Below are 14,166 nucleotides of genomic sequence, written 5' to 3' on the forward strand. Positions count from 1 at the left end.
ATGTTTCCCTGAATTTTTGTTTTAAACACTATTCAACAAATCCCAAAAAACTAAATGTTTTTAAACTTGTCCTTGAAAAGAAGAGTTGAACACTAAAGAGATTCTAGCACATGTTTACTTCTTAGTAAGATGGTGAACATCAGTGAAGTAATCATTAATCATAGCTGGATTCCTCAGCAAAGATGTTGGCATTGGCACCCCAGCTAGTCACCAGCAATGACTACAAGTAACTCTAGAACACTGACGCCTATTTGATTTGGAAGAGAATAAGGAACACAATGATGCCGGCAGTGTACTGTTCCCCTCGGCTGGTCTCAGGGCCTTGCAACATCACAGGCCCAGCTGTTAACCAGATGCAAGCACATGGCTGCAGAGAGTGTGAGAATAAAAATATTAGCATTATTTCCATGGAACTAGTCACATGGTTATTATAGAAATAATCAGCATTTAGCGTACTACAATATTTGTTTTGTTCCTAAATGTTGTAACTCCCTAGGGGAAAAATTATCTTTATTTGAAAAAGGTTAAAAATGAAAGTATTTGTTATATATCTTTGCTGGAAAATGGTGGGAAATAGATTTGTTGAAACCATATGGAAAGGAAGAGGGAATCAATTAAAAACAGAAATCTAATAAATCTAAAATATTTCCAAATGAAATGCTTGTGGTAAGCTAATTTCTTGTAAACACTGCACTCAAGTCACTTGAACAGTCCCAGATGGTGAACTGACTTTGTGGTCTTAAAATAAAAGTCAGCCAAAAAACCAAAGCGACTACAACTTTATTTCAATGTAGTGGGAAACAAGAATCCATAATCAACCAATATATTACATTTTTTCCTTCGTGAAATTTAAGAGGTTTGTGGGATATTACTAACTAGACAATGTCATTTAAATTTATATGCGCTAAATGGAGAAAAAATTAAATGACCATACTGAAGTTAGAAGGTAAAGTCTACAATATTTATAATTTAGGAAAATAAAAATAGTTCTAAAAATGCCACAATTGTGAAACGTACTACGAGGTCTAACTTCTATACCACCATGAATTTTCTTCAGTTGACATCTGTATGATTGTATTAAAGAAAAATTCAAAACTCATCTTTTTTTAAATTGAGTTATATGACCGATGTTATAGCAGGTGGAATAAACATCTACCCTACCTGCTCCTCTGTCAATAATCCATTGGAAGATTCTGGCACAGACTGCATGGGGAGAAGCTGGCACAGTGTGCCTAAAAGTAAAGCAACTTCCTTCATACTTCGCCAACAACATACCAGCACCATCTGAGCAGTTACATCACATGTTTTTCTTTCTTTACCTTAAAAAAAAAAAAATTGATTGCAACACTAGACACTTGATTACTCACATTCCACGTTTCTTAGAATAAGATTATTCATGATTTCTCCAAGAATAACCTGTTCAAACAAACCAATTGTTACATTTATTCATGAGAAAACAACTAACATTTGTTGAGCATGTGCTCCAAGTAAGAATCATGCTAAGTATTTGATATACTATTTTCAAAATAAATTTTAAAATAAAACACAATACCATTTCAAAATTAATTTCTAATTTTCAGAAATTAATGACACAAACTCTTTCTGCCTCTTAGTCATCCATACATTATGACTATAATAAATATACTTCATTATACATCTTGGTGAAGGTGGCTGTTATATCAGTAAAGGGGCAGGATAAAACTTTTAAAATCAAAAGAAAATATAAATTCTCTTTCAAAATATATTTAAGCTCCACAGCCAATAAGCACCAATTATGCTTACTCTCTTTTTCTAGCTTTTAGAATATTTTGGTATTAACATAAAAAAAATCCAAGACAATTTAAAAGGCAAGTTAACAAACCAATATTTATAATACCATTTGTGTTAAGAGCCCACTAAACTAAGAGAATAAATGTACATATACATCAATACACAGAACAGACCTAAAAGCACATACAACACTCAAAAGAGAAGAAGTGGGATAGGGAGTAAATGATTTTATTTTTTTGTTCTTTATTTAAAGATAAAATGTAAACACTGAACTGAAATTTTAATTAAGGCTCTAAGTTGTTTTTAATTCAAATTTACCTCTGGGTTGCTTGAAACTATTACAACAAGCATGTATTTAGATGTTATAGTGTGTAATTTAAAAAAAAAAATCACAGAGAAACTTTTATGACAATATCTCCATCTAGTGGAGACTGTAGAATATGTAATAAGTCACTAAGATATTACTGCTGATGACTTCTTATAACATTATAGAAAATAATAAAATAATGAGAAAACAAGCAATAAGAACACAACTTCTGGAGGCTTGATACAACAGAGCAGTTCACATTTTACTGGGTAATAAGGCTGATCTCCCTTAAGTCAAGGCTGCTTGACTATAAGGACCCTCACTGCAGACAATGAAGCACACCACTGGGAAAAGCTGACCGGGGCTGGAACCCAAGCTGACAGAGCACGTCACCCAAGCTGACGGAGCGTCACTGCTCTTCCATCACCTGACTGCCAAGACAGGTGTTAGCACTCAAAGGCTTTCTGTTGTAGCACCTTATATACTGCACTAGGGTGCACCATTTCCTGGGAAAAGTCTTAGAACTTATTCTCCAAAATAAATCATTGATCAGCTCAAAGACTTTACTTTCTAGAAATGTTCTGCAAACATCTGCAGCCTGATTTAATATATAAAAAGCACATTTTGTACATTATGTCACTGAAATCCCCATTACAATATTACAATATTTACTTTATACATGCTACCTTTGACCTCTGCGGAAGCACCAATATTCTGCACACTGACATTCAAGTCTTCCAAATCAAAGCTATCATGTTCTTTGAGTATTTTGGCTTGAGTGAAGTAATCATTAGTATCTCGTGGCTGAATCTCATTTAGAATCGTCTGTAAGCGGCTTGCTGACTCTGAGGGAGAGAGAAAGGAGTGCATAAACCCCGGTTCCACAGCCCATGCAGATTTCCCTTTGGAGTATTGGCCCTTGGGATTTTTTTTTTTTTTTTTTTTTTTTTTTTTTGAGAGGAAGAGGAGGAAGGAGAGGAAAAGGGAGAATCTTTTTTTATTTTTTTTTTTTATTTTTTTTTTTATTTTTTTTTTTATGTAGTCATACAGAGAGAGAGAGAGAGAGGCAGAGACACAGGCAGAGGGAGAAGCAGGCTCCATGCACCGGGAGCCTGACGTGGGATTCGATCCCGGGTCTCCAGGATCGCGCCCTGGGCCAAAGGCAGGCGCCAAACCGCTGCGCCACCCAGGGATCCCGAAAAGGGAGAATCTTAAGTAGGCTCCATGCTCATCGGGGCTCCATCTCACAACCCCGAAATCATGACATGACCCAAAATCAAAAGAGTCCCACACTTAACCTACTAAGCCACCCAGGTGCTCCAAATTTGATAATTTTTTTTGATCTTACGTTCCTTTATTATATATATTATATATGTAAATGTTTTATGTACAATAATTGGTTCTATCAAATAATCATACCAAGGCCTTCTACTAGTAATCTTCCTCAAGATAGATTCAGGTGAGATTAGGTATTTGTGCACTTTGTGGATTAACCACACTTGGGGCTTCGTGATTGATTTCAGTTTTGAGGCCATGCACACAATTCAAAATATACACAAACTGGATTAAGGCGATAAAGTGGGCTGAAAGAAAGCACAGGACTTGGAACAAATAAACTGTATTTTGCTTGCATTGGAGCCACCATGTGACCAGCAAATGCTTTGTGCATCTCAGAGCTGTTTTACTGTAGTGTGAGGCTTCTGAACACCTACAGTGACCGCGTGGCGGGTGGACAGACACTGCGTGGCAGGTGTCAGACACTTCATTGAGGGTTCATTTCTTCTCTGCCTCTTCTTTCTTAGGTTCTTGTTTCAGTTTGTAATCAGCCAGGGCAGCCTTGATTGCATCTTCGGCCAGCATGGAGCAGTGCTGTTTCACGAGGGGAAGGCAGAGCTCCTTGGCGATGTCCGTGTTCTTGATGGTCAAGGCTTCCTCCACCGTCTTGCCTTTTACCCAGTCAGTGGCTAAGGAGCTGGAGGCAATTGCAGACCCACAGCCAAATGTTTTAAACCTGGCATCCACAATCTTCCCCTTTTCATCCACTTGAATCTGTAATTTCATTACGTCACCACATGCTGGAGCCCCCACCAATCCAGTTCCAACATTTTTTGATGTCTTGTCAAGGGACCCACATTTCTAGGATTTTCATAATGATCAACAACCTTCTTGTGACAGAGCCGGGCCGGAGCCAACAGTTCCCGGGCAGGCAGGCGTGGGCTCCGGAGCAGCAAGGCCAACGCTGCCTGCCTCAGACAGCCAGCTCCAGCCACCGCCATCTTCTGGGCTTGCGCCTGCCCAAATTTTATAATTTTTAACACTTGATAATCAGGTCTATTAGAAGGGACTCATGGGGTAGATAATGAGAAAATTATTTACATATGGTCTTCATGACACTTGAGTGTGCTTTTAAAATGCAGTAAAAATTTTACATTGGCTAAAGACAGGACAAAACAACCACCAGAAACTCTTCATAGGACAAAGACCACCATCTCATTTATGTTGCTTTTCTTAGTGTTTTCCAAGAATCTCAAATATGGTGCTCAAGCATGTGAAAAAGGAACACTAAACTTCAGGCAATTTTGTATGAAGAGGTAAGAAACCACCACAACAAAAACAATCTTTAATACAATATTGGACTGTCAATTATACTTCAATTAAAAATTAAAAAAAAATCTTTTATAGCCCAGGAATGTTATACAGACTTCAAATCTGACTTTGAAATGCATTAGGTAATATACTGCTTTCTAAGTATGATTTATAAGTCCTAGTATTATATTGAACTTCATTTTTATTCCTTAAGCACTCAATGGATTAGGAAATGTTAAGCTTTGCAAATGCAGCATTTTGTTTACTGCTGAGTCTCCAGAGCCTACAACAGAAACTGGCTCACGGCAGAGGTTCAGTAACATGGACTAAGGGAATGAACAGCTAACAAGGTAATAAAGAGCTAGCCAGGCTCAGACGGCTTAAGAAAAAAAAACAAAAAAACAAAAAACGGCTAGTCACCTGAAATCAATTAACAAATCAAAGAACAACTATTAAATACACTTACATTTTAGGTCTTATAGGAGATACAAAGACCCAAAGTGCTGTCATGATGATTCAACCAACATCTTATGTTCACTTGTGGCTTCCAAGAAATATTGCCAAAACAAATTTTGACAGCCATGAAAAAGTAACACTGGCTCCAAATACAAACCATGGAAAGACTAAGAAAAAAAGGATGATCAGAGTAAAATTTTACCCATTCATTTTTATGGCTTTCAGGAAAGATTTCAAGGAATTCAGAATGCATGGTGGATAATGTGGGACAGAAACAGAAATGGAGACAACCAGAAGAGAAAAGAAAAGCAAAATCAAGGAAAAGTCTGTGGGCCACAGACTGTTTTTGAGACCAACAGATATTTTAAAACTTTAACCATAAACAGAATTTTAGCATACTCTGTAGGTGACAAATACTCAAGATTTCTCATCCAGAATATACTGGTACTTGCCTGATCCAAATCTTAGCTTTCAGATTGGATGTTCCTTTTTCTCAAGTACTGTTTAAGTAGGAAAACTAAATCACCAAATTTCGGTGGACTACCAGCTAAAATAAACAAGTAACTGTGTCTTAGTATCATGAACCATCACCAATCTGCCAATTCATTTTTGGTAACGAACAAAACATTCTGTGCAAACATACAACTCCAGGTTACTTAGTTGGGTATTTATGATATGCTCAGAGTGTTTTCAATACAAGCCTCTCATTTGTACTCCAAAATGCATTCACAAACTTTGTTTCAACACCAAATGTGTACTTTTCACAACCAATCCCTTCTGGCTGTTACAGTGCAGGTATATATATGCCACCTATGACATCCCACGCACTGAGTGGGATCACTTTCAGTAATTGCTCATTCATTGATTTATTCATTATAACAAATATTTATTGTGTACCTATTTCTACCAGGCACTTGCTAAGGACAAGGGAGGAAAATATTGATAAAATCTCTCTTAAATTGCAACAACTCCATGAAAAACACTTCGGGAAGAAAAAGAGACAAGACTGGCAAAAAGCCCAACTACTACAGGACCTGGTCTGAGGTCACTCAAGTATTTTTAAAAAGGGGCATGGGGTGGCATAGAGCACAAGGGTTAAGTAGAGATTATGTGTAACATGAATTACATAAGTAGAAAAGATTGCTGCGAATACAGTATAAAAAGAAAATGGAAGGAGCTAAAAGTAGATGGGGGGAAACCAGTTGGGAGGCCCCTGGAGTCATCCAGACAAGAGAGATAAAAGCCTGGAGTAAGGTAAGATGATGCAGATAAAAAGAAAACATATTTGAAAGATATTTAAGGGGTACCACTGAAAGAACATGAGGACAGGCAAGATATAAGAAACAAAAGAGAGATGTCAAACAGTTCTAGGATCCCGGGATCCCTGGGTGGCGCAGCGGTTTGGCGCCTGCCTTTGGCCCAGGGCGCGATCCTGGAGACCCGGGATCGAATCCCACATCAGGCTCCCGGTGCATGGAGCCTGCTTCTCCCTCCGCCTGTGTCTCTGCCTCTCTCTCTCTCTCTGTGACTATCATAAGTAAGTAAATAAATAAATAAATAAATAAATAAATAAATAAATAAAAATTAAAAAAAAAAAAAACAGTTCTAGGATCCTGACTTAAACAAACAGGAGGCCCATTTGCAAAGACACAGGGGTTGGGAGGGAAAAGGCAGATGAAAGTTCATGAGTTCAATTTAGGGCATTTTGAGTATCTCCTTCTATTTTTTTTTTTTTTAATTAAATGGTCTTTGTATGTCAAATGCTCTTTGCCAATTCCTGATTCCTAACAAGCTGCCATCTCTGACTAAACCCCAACTCCCTAATTTATAGTGCCCACACTCCCAGCCCCAGCAGCTACCTGGTAGGTGGTGCTCTGAAATGACAATATTAGAAAATCCAATTTACTCCAGAAAAGGAAGTACCTTGCTGACCACCTGGTTTACTTATTTGTTTTGGTTCTTTTTTTAAGAGTTAAAGACATTACTAAAGTGGTAGAATTATCACTAGTCAGAATAAATAATTTCTTGATCCACCTAGTTAGCTACTGTATCTTCCCAAAGGAAAGATTTGCAGGAGAAGGAGGGTAATAAACAAAAAAATACAGAAATTCTAGCTTGTTTCATTTGCTGACCTGAATCAGTGTCCATTGGGATGAGACCCTCTGGAGAGGAACTCTGAATGACCGGAGACACCACAGCAGAAAGCCTGTATGACATCAAAAGGAGCTTCTCGATCACAGGTCTCCATTCACTCACCAACTGCAGGTTGCTGCAATAAGAGCAGTAAGGAAATTTACATTAAAAGCAAAATTCAAAATCCTTAAATGGAAACGAATACATCAAAGAAGGTAAATCTGTTTCAAATTTGTACAATCTATGCATTATTTAAAATTTAAAAAATATGTGTATATAGGTACATTTTAAAATCTAATTTTTAATTACCTTTAAGGCAATCCATTCCTTTCCTAGGACACATTCCAATAAGAGTTTAAAGCTCAAATGTGTGCTCAGGAGAGAGCTGTGGCTATACTTACTTTAGAGATAACCTCTGCAAAGCTCCTGTTACACAGTGGACTCGCCCATACAGTGGAAATGATGCTGCTGCCTGAAGCAGAGAATTTTCAGCCTGAGATACTTCTTCCTCAAGATTTTCCAACAAGCATTTGATAACTAAAAAAAGCAAACAAAAATCCAAAGTAATGCCAGCTTAAAAACACAGTTGTAAATTTGGGAGTAGCTACACGTCCTCACAAAACATCCAATATCAACCAAACTTTGTCAGAGTTTTGGTTTTTTTTTAAGATTTTATTTATTTATTTGACACACAGAGAGAGAGCAAGCACAGGAAGGGGAGGAGAGGGAGATGAATAAGCAGGCTCCCTACTGAGCAGGGAGCCCGATGCAGGACTCAATCCCAGGATCCCAGGATCATGACCTGAGCTGAAGGCAGATACCCAACTGACTGAGCCATCCAGGCACCCATGTTGGAGGTTTTATATTAAAAAGAGATCTTTCAAAGTTATCTAGCCTGTTAGGCATTTCCAGTTAAGACAGATTGTGTCTGTCTCTAACTTCCTGGATCCATTTTCATCATTTACTCTGAATCAGTCCTCCTAGATATACTCTGAGTATCAGATACAGGCCCATGTGTCATGTGCTATTTGAACAGTTGTTGTTTTGTTTTGTTTTTAAATGGCTTCCTTGAGATAGAATTCACATACCATGTAATTTATACATTTAAAGTGTACAAGTCAATGGTTTTTAATATATTCACACACTATGCAATCATCACTACCATGAATTTTATTTTTTTTTAATTTTTATTTATTTATGATAGGCACACAGTGAGAGAGAGAGAGGCAGAGACACAGGCAGAGGGAGAAGCAGGCTCCATGCACCGGGAACCCAACGTGGGATTCGATCCCGTGTCTCCAGGATCGTGCCCTGGGCCAAAGGCAGGCGGTAAACCGCTGCGCCACCCAGAGATCCCACTACCATGAATTTTAGAATATTAATCCTCCCCACCTCAAAAACCCTCACTCTTTGTCAGTCACTCCCCTCCCTGCACCTCTTACCTTCTCCAGCCCCAAGCAAATATTTATCTATTTTTTGTCTCCATAGATTTGCCTATTCGAGATATACATAAACAGAATCATAAAATACTTGGCTTCTTTCACTTAGTGTTTTCAAAGTTCATCCAAATTATGGCATGTACAACTATTTCATTCCTTTTTATGGCTGATTATATTCATCATATGAATATACTACATTTCATTTATCCATTTATCAGTTGATGGATAAGGGAGTGGTTTCCATTTTTTGGCTATTATGAATAATGCTGCTGTGAACATTCACATACAAGTTTTCGTTTGGGCATAGTTTTCATTTCTTAGTATGTGCCCAGTATGGACTAAATGTTTCTGTCCTTCTCAAAACTCCTATTTGAAGCCCCAAGCCCATATTTGAAAGTGGAGTTTTTAGAAAGAAATTACATTTAGATGAGGTCATGAGAGAGTAGGACTCTCATGTCAGGATTATAGTCCTTATAAGAAGAGAGATCAGAGCTTGCTTTCACTCCTTCATGTGAGCACACAGCAAGAAGGCGTTGTTTGAAGCCAGGGAGAGGGTTCTCACCAGGAACAGAAATTGCTTACACCTTAATCTTGAACTTCCCCGCCTCTAGAACCCTGACAGATAAATGTTTATTGTTTAAGTTGCCCAGGCTATGGTGTCTTGTTACAGCAGCCTGAGCATGGAACTATGGGGTCTTATGGTAACACCATGTTTAACTTTTCAAGGAACTGCCCGACTGTTTTCCAATGCACCATTTTACATTCCTTCCAGCAGTGTGCAAGGGCTGTACTCTTCCCACATCCCAACATCTGTTGTCTATTTTCTTGTTTATAGCCACCCTACTGGGTGTGAAGTGCTTCCTCACTGTAATTTTTTTTTAAGATTTTATTTATTTATTTGTGAGAAAGAGAGAGAGGCAGAGGGAGAAGCAGGCTCCATGCTGGGAGCCCGATGCGGGACTTGATCCCAGGACTCCAGGATCACGCCCTGAACCCAAGGCAGATGCTTAACCACTGAACCACCCAGGCATCCCTCCTCACTGTTATTTTGACTTGCATTTCCCTACTGGCTAATGATGCTGAGCGTCTTTTCCTGTGATTATTTTTCACATTTACCTTTTATGGAGAAATACCTATTCAGATTCCTTGTCCATTTTAAAATTTGGTTATACATTTTTTACTAGTGAGTTGTAAAAATTCTTTATATATTCTAGATACAGGTCCCTTATCAGATAAAGGAACCACAAATATATTTCTCATTCTTTCCAAAAGGTTTCCCTATTTCCCAACCTTTCAAAAGGTTGTCTTTTCACTTTCTTAATGGCACCCTTGACAAACACAAGTTTCAAATTTTCATTAGGTCCTATTTATCTATTTTTTCTTTGCTTGTGCTTTGGGTGTCAGATCTAAGAAAAAACTACCTAATCTAAGATCACAAAGATTTATACTCATGTTTTCTTCTAAGAGTTTTATTGTTTTTAGTTTTTGCATTTAGGTCTTTGATCCATCTTAAACTAATTTTTGTATATGGCATTAAGTAGGTGAGTTAACTTCATTCTTTTGCATGTAACTATCCAATTATCCCAGCATAGTCAATGTCTCCTCTCACCACTCAAGAGTTATAAATTTTAGAACTGTGTATAACCAGTAAATTACTAACATTTAATATATACAAAGAAGTCCTAAAAATCAATAGGAAAAAGACAAACAACCCTACAGAAGACCAAACAAAGAACATGAACAAGCATTTCACAGAAGGGGAGAAATGAATGGCTTATAAGCACGTAAAAAAGATGCTCAATTACATTAGCAATTGGAAAAATGCAAGATGAAACCACAAGATACCTTTATATTCCGCAAATATTTAAAATATGACAATAGCAAGTCATGATGATGATGTAACACACCACAACTCTCAAAATTTATTGGTGGGAATGTAATTTAAAAATTTGGCATTGTCTAGTTAGGTTGAAGATGCACATACTTTATGACTAGACTATTCTACTTTTTTTGTTTACCATAAACTCTTAGACATATCTATTAGAAGAAATATATACGAGAATATTCACATCAGCATTATTTATTTAGAAAAAAGTCAATCAACAGGAGAATATATTGAAAAAATATAGTAAATTTGTAAAATACCTATGGTATTATTTATATAAAATTCAAAAATCAAGTAAAAGTAAATAACATATTGTTTAACGATATATACATGGGTGATAAAAATCTTGGTAAAAACAAAATGAAAGACTGATAAAACACAGGACAGTAATTATATGGCGGGGAGAGGGAGCTAGGATAGAAGATAAGTATGGGTGCTAAAAAAAAAATATGGGTGCTGTTGTACTTCTTAATATTATCATCTGGCTTGGGAATAAAACTTGTGACATATTTATACTCTTACCATTTAAATCTTATAAATATTTAATTATTTTTGAATGCTTGAAATATTTCATGGAGTTTTTAAATGACTTGAATTTGAAAGCCTGTACATGAACAGTTTACCCTAAGTGCAAACCTCTTCCTGTCAAGTATCAGGATCTCCTTTTAAATCTAGCCCTGAAGCAACTAGAGTGGACAAGTGCCATCTTCCATGGCACTGTCACCTCTCTAACCCCATTTCCACCAAAACTACCCATGGCCTCCTAATTTTCTCCCATTATTAGTTGTCTTTCTTGGGGCATTTTTTACCATCTTGGAGAGAACAGTGTTTAACACTCTCCCTGCATCTGACCTCGCTCTCTCTTTTTTCTTAAATAAAAGTCCATTATCAAAATTCATGCAAAAACCCAACTACAAAATGAAGATTTACTAGCACAAATTTTTTTTTTAAGATTTTATTTTTTTATTCATGAGAGACACAGAGAGAGAGGCAGAGACAGAAGTAATCTCCCCACAAGGAGCCCGAAGCAGGACTCAATCCCGGGACTCTGGGATCATGCCATGAGCCAAAGGCAGACGCTCAACCACTGAGCCACCCAGGCATCCGTACTAGCACAAAATTAAGCACATGAATCCCCAACAAATATTTGTTGGAAATCACTAAACCTAAGCCAACCAACTAGATTTTAGAACTGGCTGTGTGCGAAGAATAAAAGGCAGGGGTGTTAACAGTCAGTTAAAACATAAACCTGATAGACAAAGGAACTCTGCTCTTTATAGAAATAGCAAAGATTATCTGGTTATAGTCATAGTAAAATTTTTGCCAAAAAACCACTACATTTTTGGTAGAGAAAGAGGTCCTATTTAAATAAGAGCTTTATTAATGTACATTTGTATAATCTACTTATTTAACATGAACCCTCTGTTTAGGAACAGTGTTATAGCTGAGTACACTATTTACCTGCAAAAGAGAAATTCACAGTATTCTTATATGCTGGTAAACCCTTCGATAAAAAATAAATAAAAAAATAAACGTTTAACCACTAGCTGTGCTAACTAAATGAGTAGTGAGGGAATAAGATACTGGTTTTGATAAGCAACAGCAAAAGGTCATTTATTCAATACAAACCCATTAACGTGTTCCTTTCCACCATAATAGCAGACTTATCGCCATCTCCGCATGCAGTCTGCTGAGTTTTTAAGGAGTCAGACAGAGATGAGGGCAGGACATCCTGCCAGATTAAGAAGTTCAACAGGTAGGAAGCTGTCACACAGTCGTATGGTTTAGTGCTTGAGCTGAGCTCCAATGCTGCTTGGAATAAGCCTTGTAGTTTCTCTGAATCCTAGAAAAAGCACAGACTCAGTAACTGTCACTGAAATAGTTCAATTTGAAGTAATAGTACATATTTAAAAAGAGAGCCTGCCACATAAGTATAACTCAATATAAATATTAATTCAATTCCCTTATTCCCAGAATATAGGTTAGACTTTTTTTTAATAATAATTACTGATTATTATTACTCAGCTCCAGTAATGAGGATCTTGAAAATAATTTCAGTTGGGAAATTCCACATTGATAAAGCTTTTTTTTTTTTTTAAGATTTTATTTATTTATTCATAGAGACGCAGAGAGAGAGAGAGAGAGAGAGAGAGAGGCAGAGACACAGGCAGAGGGAGAAGCAGGCACCATTCAGAGAGCCCAACGTGGGACTCGATCCAGAATCTCCAGGATCACGCCCTGGGCTGCAGGTGGTACTAAACCGCTGCGCCACGGGGGCTGCCCAAGCTTTTTTTTTTTTTAAGTACCTCTTTCTCCAGCAAAAGTATGCTTTTTCCTGTAGAAATTCTGCTATAACTATGGCCAGATCATCTTTGTTACTTCCATATAGACCAGAGGTCTTTTTGTACATTGAAGCTTATTTTACCTGGGCAGCATAGTCCTGTACTTTCCCCATCCCCTTTCCATTCAGCTAATTCAATGGAAAAAAAAAATACAAATTCACACAAAAGTACAAATCCACCAGGCTATTCCTGGTGAAAATCCATGTATATGTGTGGAAAATAAAGTGATCACATCAGTCTCAGAAATTCTGCATCAGAGCTCCCACACCTGTATCTCATGTATCTCCCACACCTGTACCTACCCACATGCATGTCCTAAAGACAGAACAAAGGAAGTTCACTGTAACACACATAGAACGGCACTAGGCTGAGGTCAGGAGACATGGGTCCTCATCCCAATTCCACAGTTGTCAAACTGCATGTTCAGTACACTGGGTCTCAGGGTTTCACTGCTCAATAATATTAATTCTATTAGGATTGCTCCAAAATTGTATAATACAAGGGAAAAGATCACTCTAAGCTTAATTTTTAATTTGGTTATAGGTACATCAATGTTTACTTTAATTGGGAATCTATTCATTTCTAATAGTTATCAAACATATTGATTCAAATACCAGTTTCTTTTAGTTTAAATTCTTTGCCATTTGATATGTTTAATTTTCTGTGACCTAAAAAACTTAAAAAATAGTGGTCAAAATTTTAAATCTAAATAAATATTAGAACGAAACAACTAAAAGCCATTTTTTGGTAACTAATAGTTAAATCCCTGAACTGCTTAACTAACAATTACTAAGAAACACAATAAATAGCCTTTGAAGTTTAAAATACATTTGTTCTATCATCTGAGGTCAGTAAAAATATAATATAAAGACCTTGGATATGTAGTTCCACGAGAAAAAAGGCCAACAGACTATGTGAGAAATAAAGTTATGTACTACAAAGATATGCCATCAAAAATGTATATACATGGGATCCCTGGGTGGCGCAGCGGTTTGGCGCCTGCCTTTGGCCCGGGGCGCGATCCTGGAGACCCGGAATCGAGTCCCACGTCGGGCTCCCGGTGCATGGAGCCTGCTTCTCCCTCTGCCTATGCCTCTGCCCCTCTCTCTGTGACTATCATAAATAAATAAATTAAAAAAAAAATGTATATACACAGGTCCTTTGAGAGAGTAGTTAAGATTCAAAAATGTTTTAAAGTTATCTCAAAGGACTAAGTCTTTCATATAGGTGCTATAATATACCCCTCTA

General features: G+C 37.3%; 1 protein-coding gene and 1 pseudogene across 2 annotated transcripts in view; both read right to left on the reverse strand.

Moving 5' to 3' along the window:
* Nucleotides 1-14,166, reverse strand: part of THADA (THADA armadillo repeat containing) — a 329,797-nt gene that overhangs the window by 276,195 nt on the left and 39,436 nt on the right. For both annotated transcript variants that reach the window (XM_041754451.1, XM_041754452.1), the window contains 5 exons: nucleotides 12,206-12,419; nucleotides 7,654-7,789; nucleotides 7,252-7,388; nucleotides 2,764-2,922; nucleotides 1,162-1,319 (listed from right to left, as the gene is read on the reverse strand). In XM_041754451.1, the coding sequence (XP_041610385.1) occupies nucleotides 1,162-1,319; nucleotides 2,764-2,922; nucleotides 7,252-7,388; nucleotides 7,654-7,789; nucleotides 12,206-12,419 (804 nt within the window). The remainder of the gene's footprint in view (nucleotides 1-1,161; nucleotides 1,320-2,763; nucleotides 2,923-7,251; nucleotides 7,389-7,653; nucleotides 7,790-12,205; nucleotides 12,420-14,166) is intronic.
* On the reverse strand, nucleotides 3,410-4,723 carry LOC121490629 (annotated as a pseudogene).

The sequence above is a fragment of the Vulpes lagopus genome, chromosome 5 (genome assembly GCF_018345385.1).
Source record: "Vulpes lagopus strain Blue_001 chromosome 5, ASM1834538v1, whole genome shotgun sequence".
Lineage (NCBI taxonomy): Eukaryota > Metazoa > Chordata > Mammalia > Carnivora > Canidae > Vulpes > Vulpes lagopus.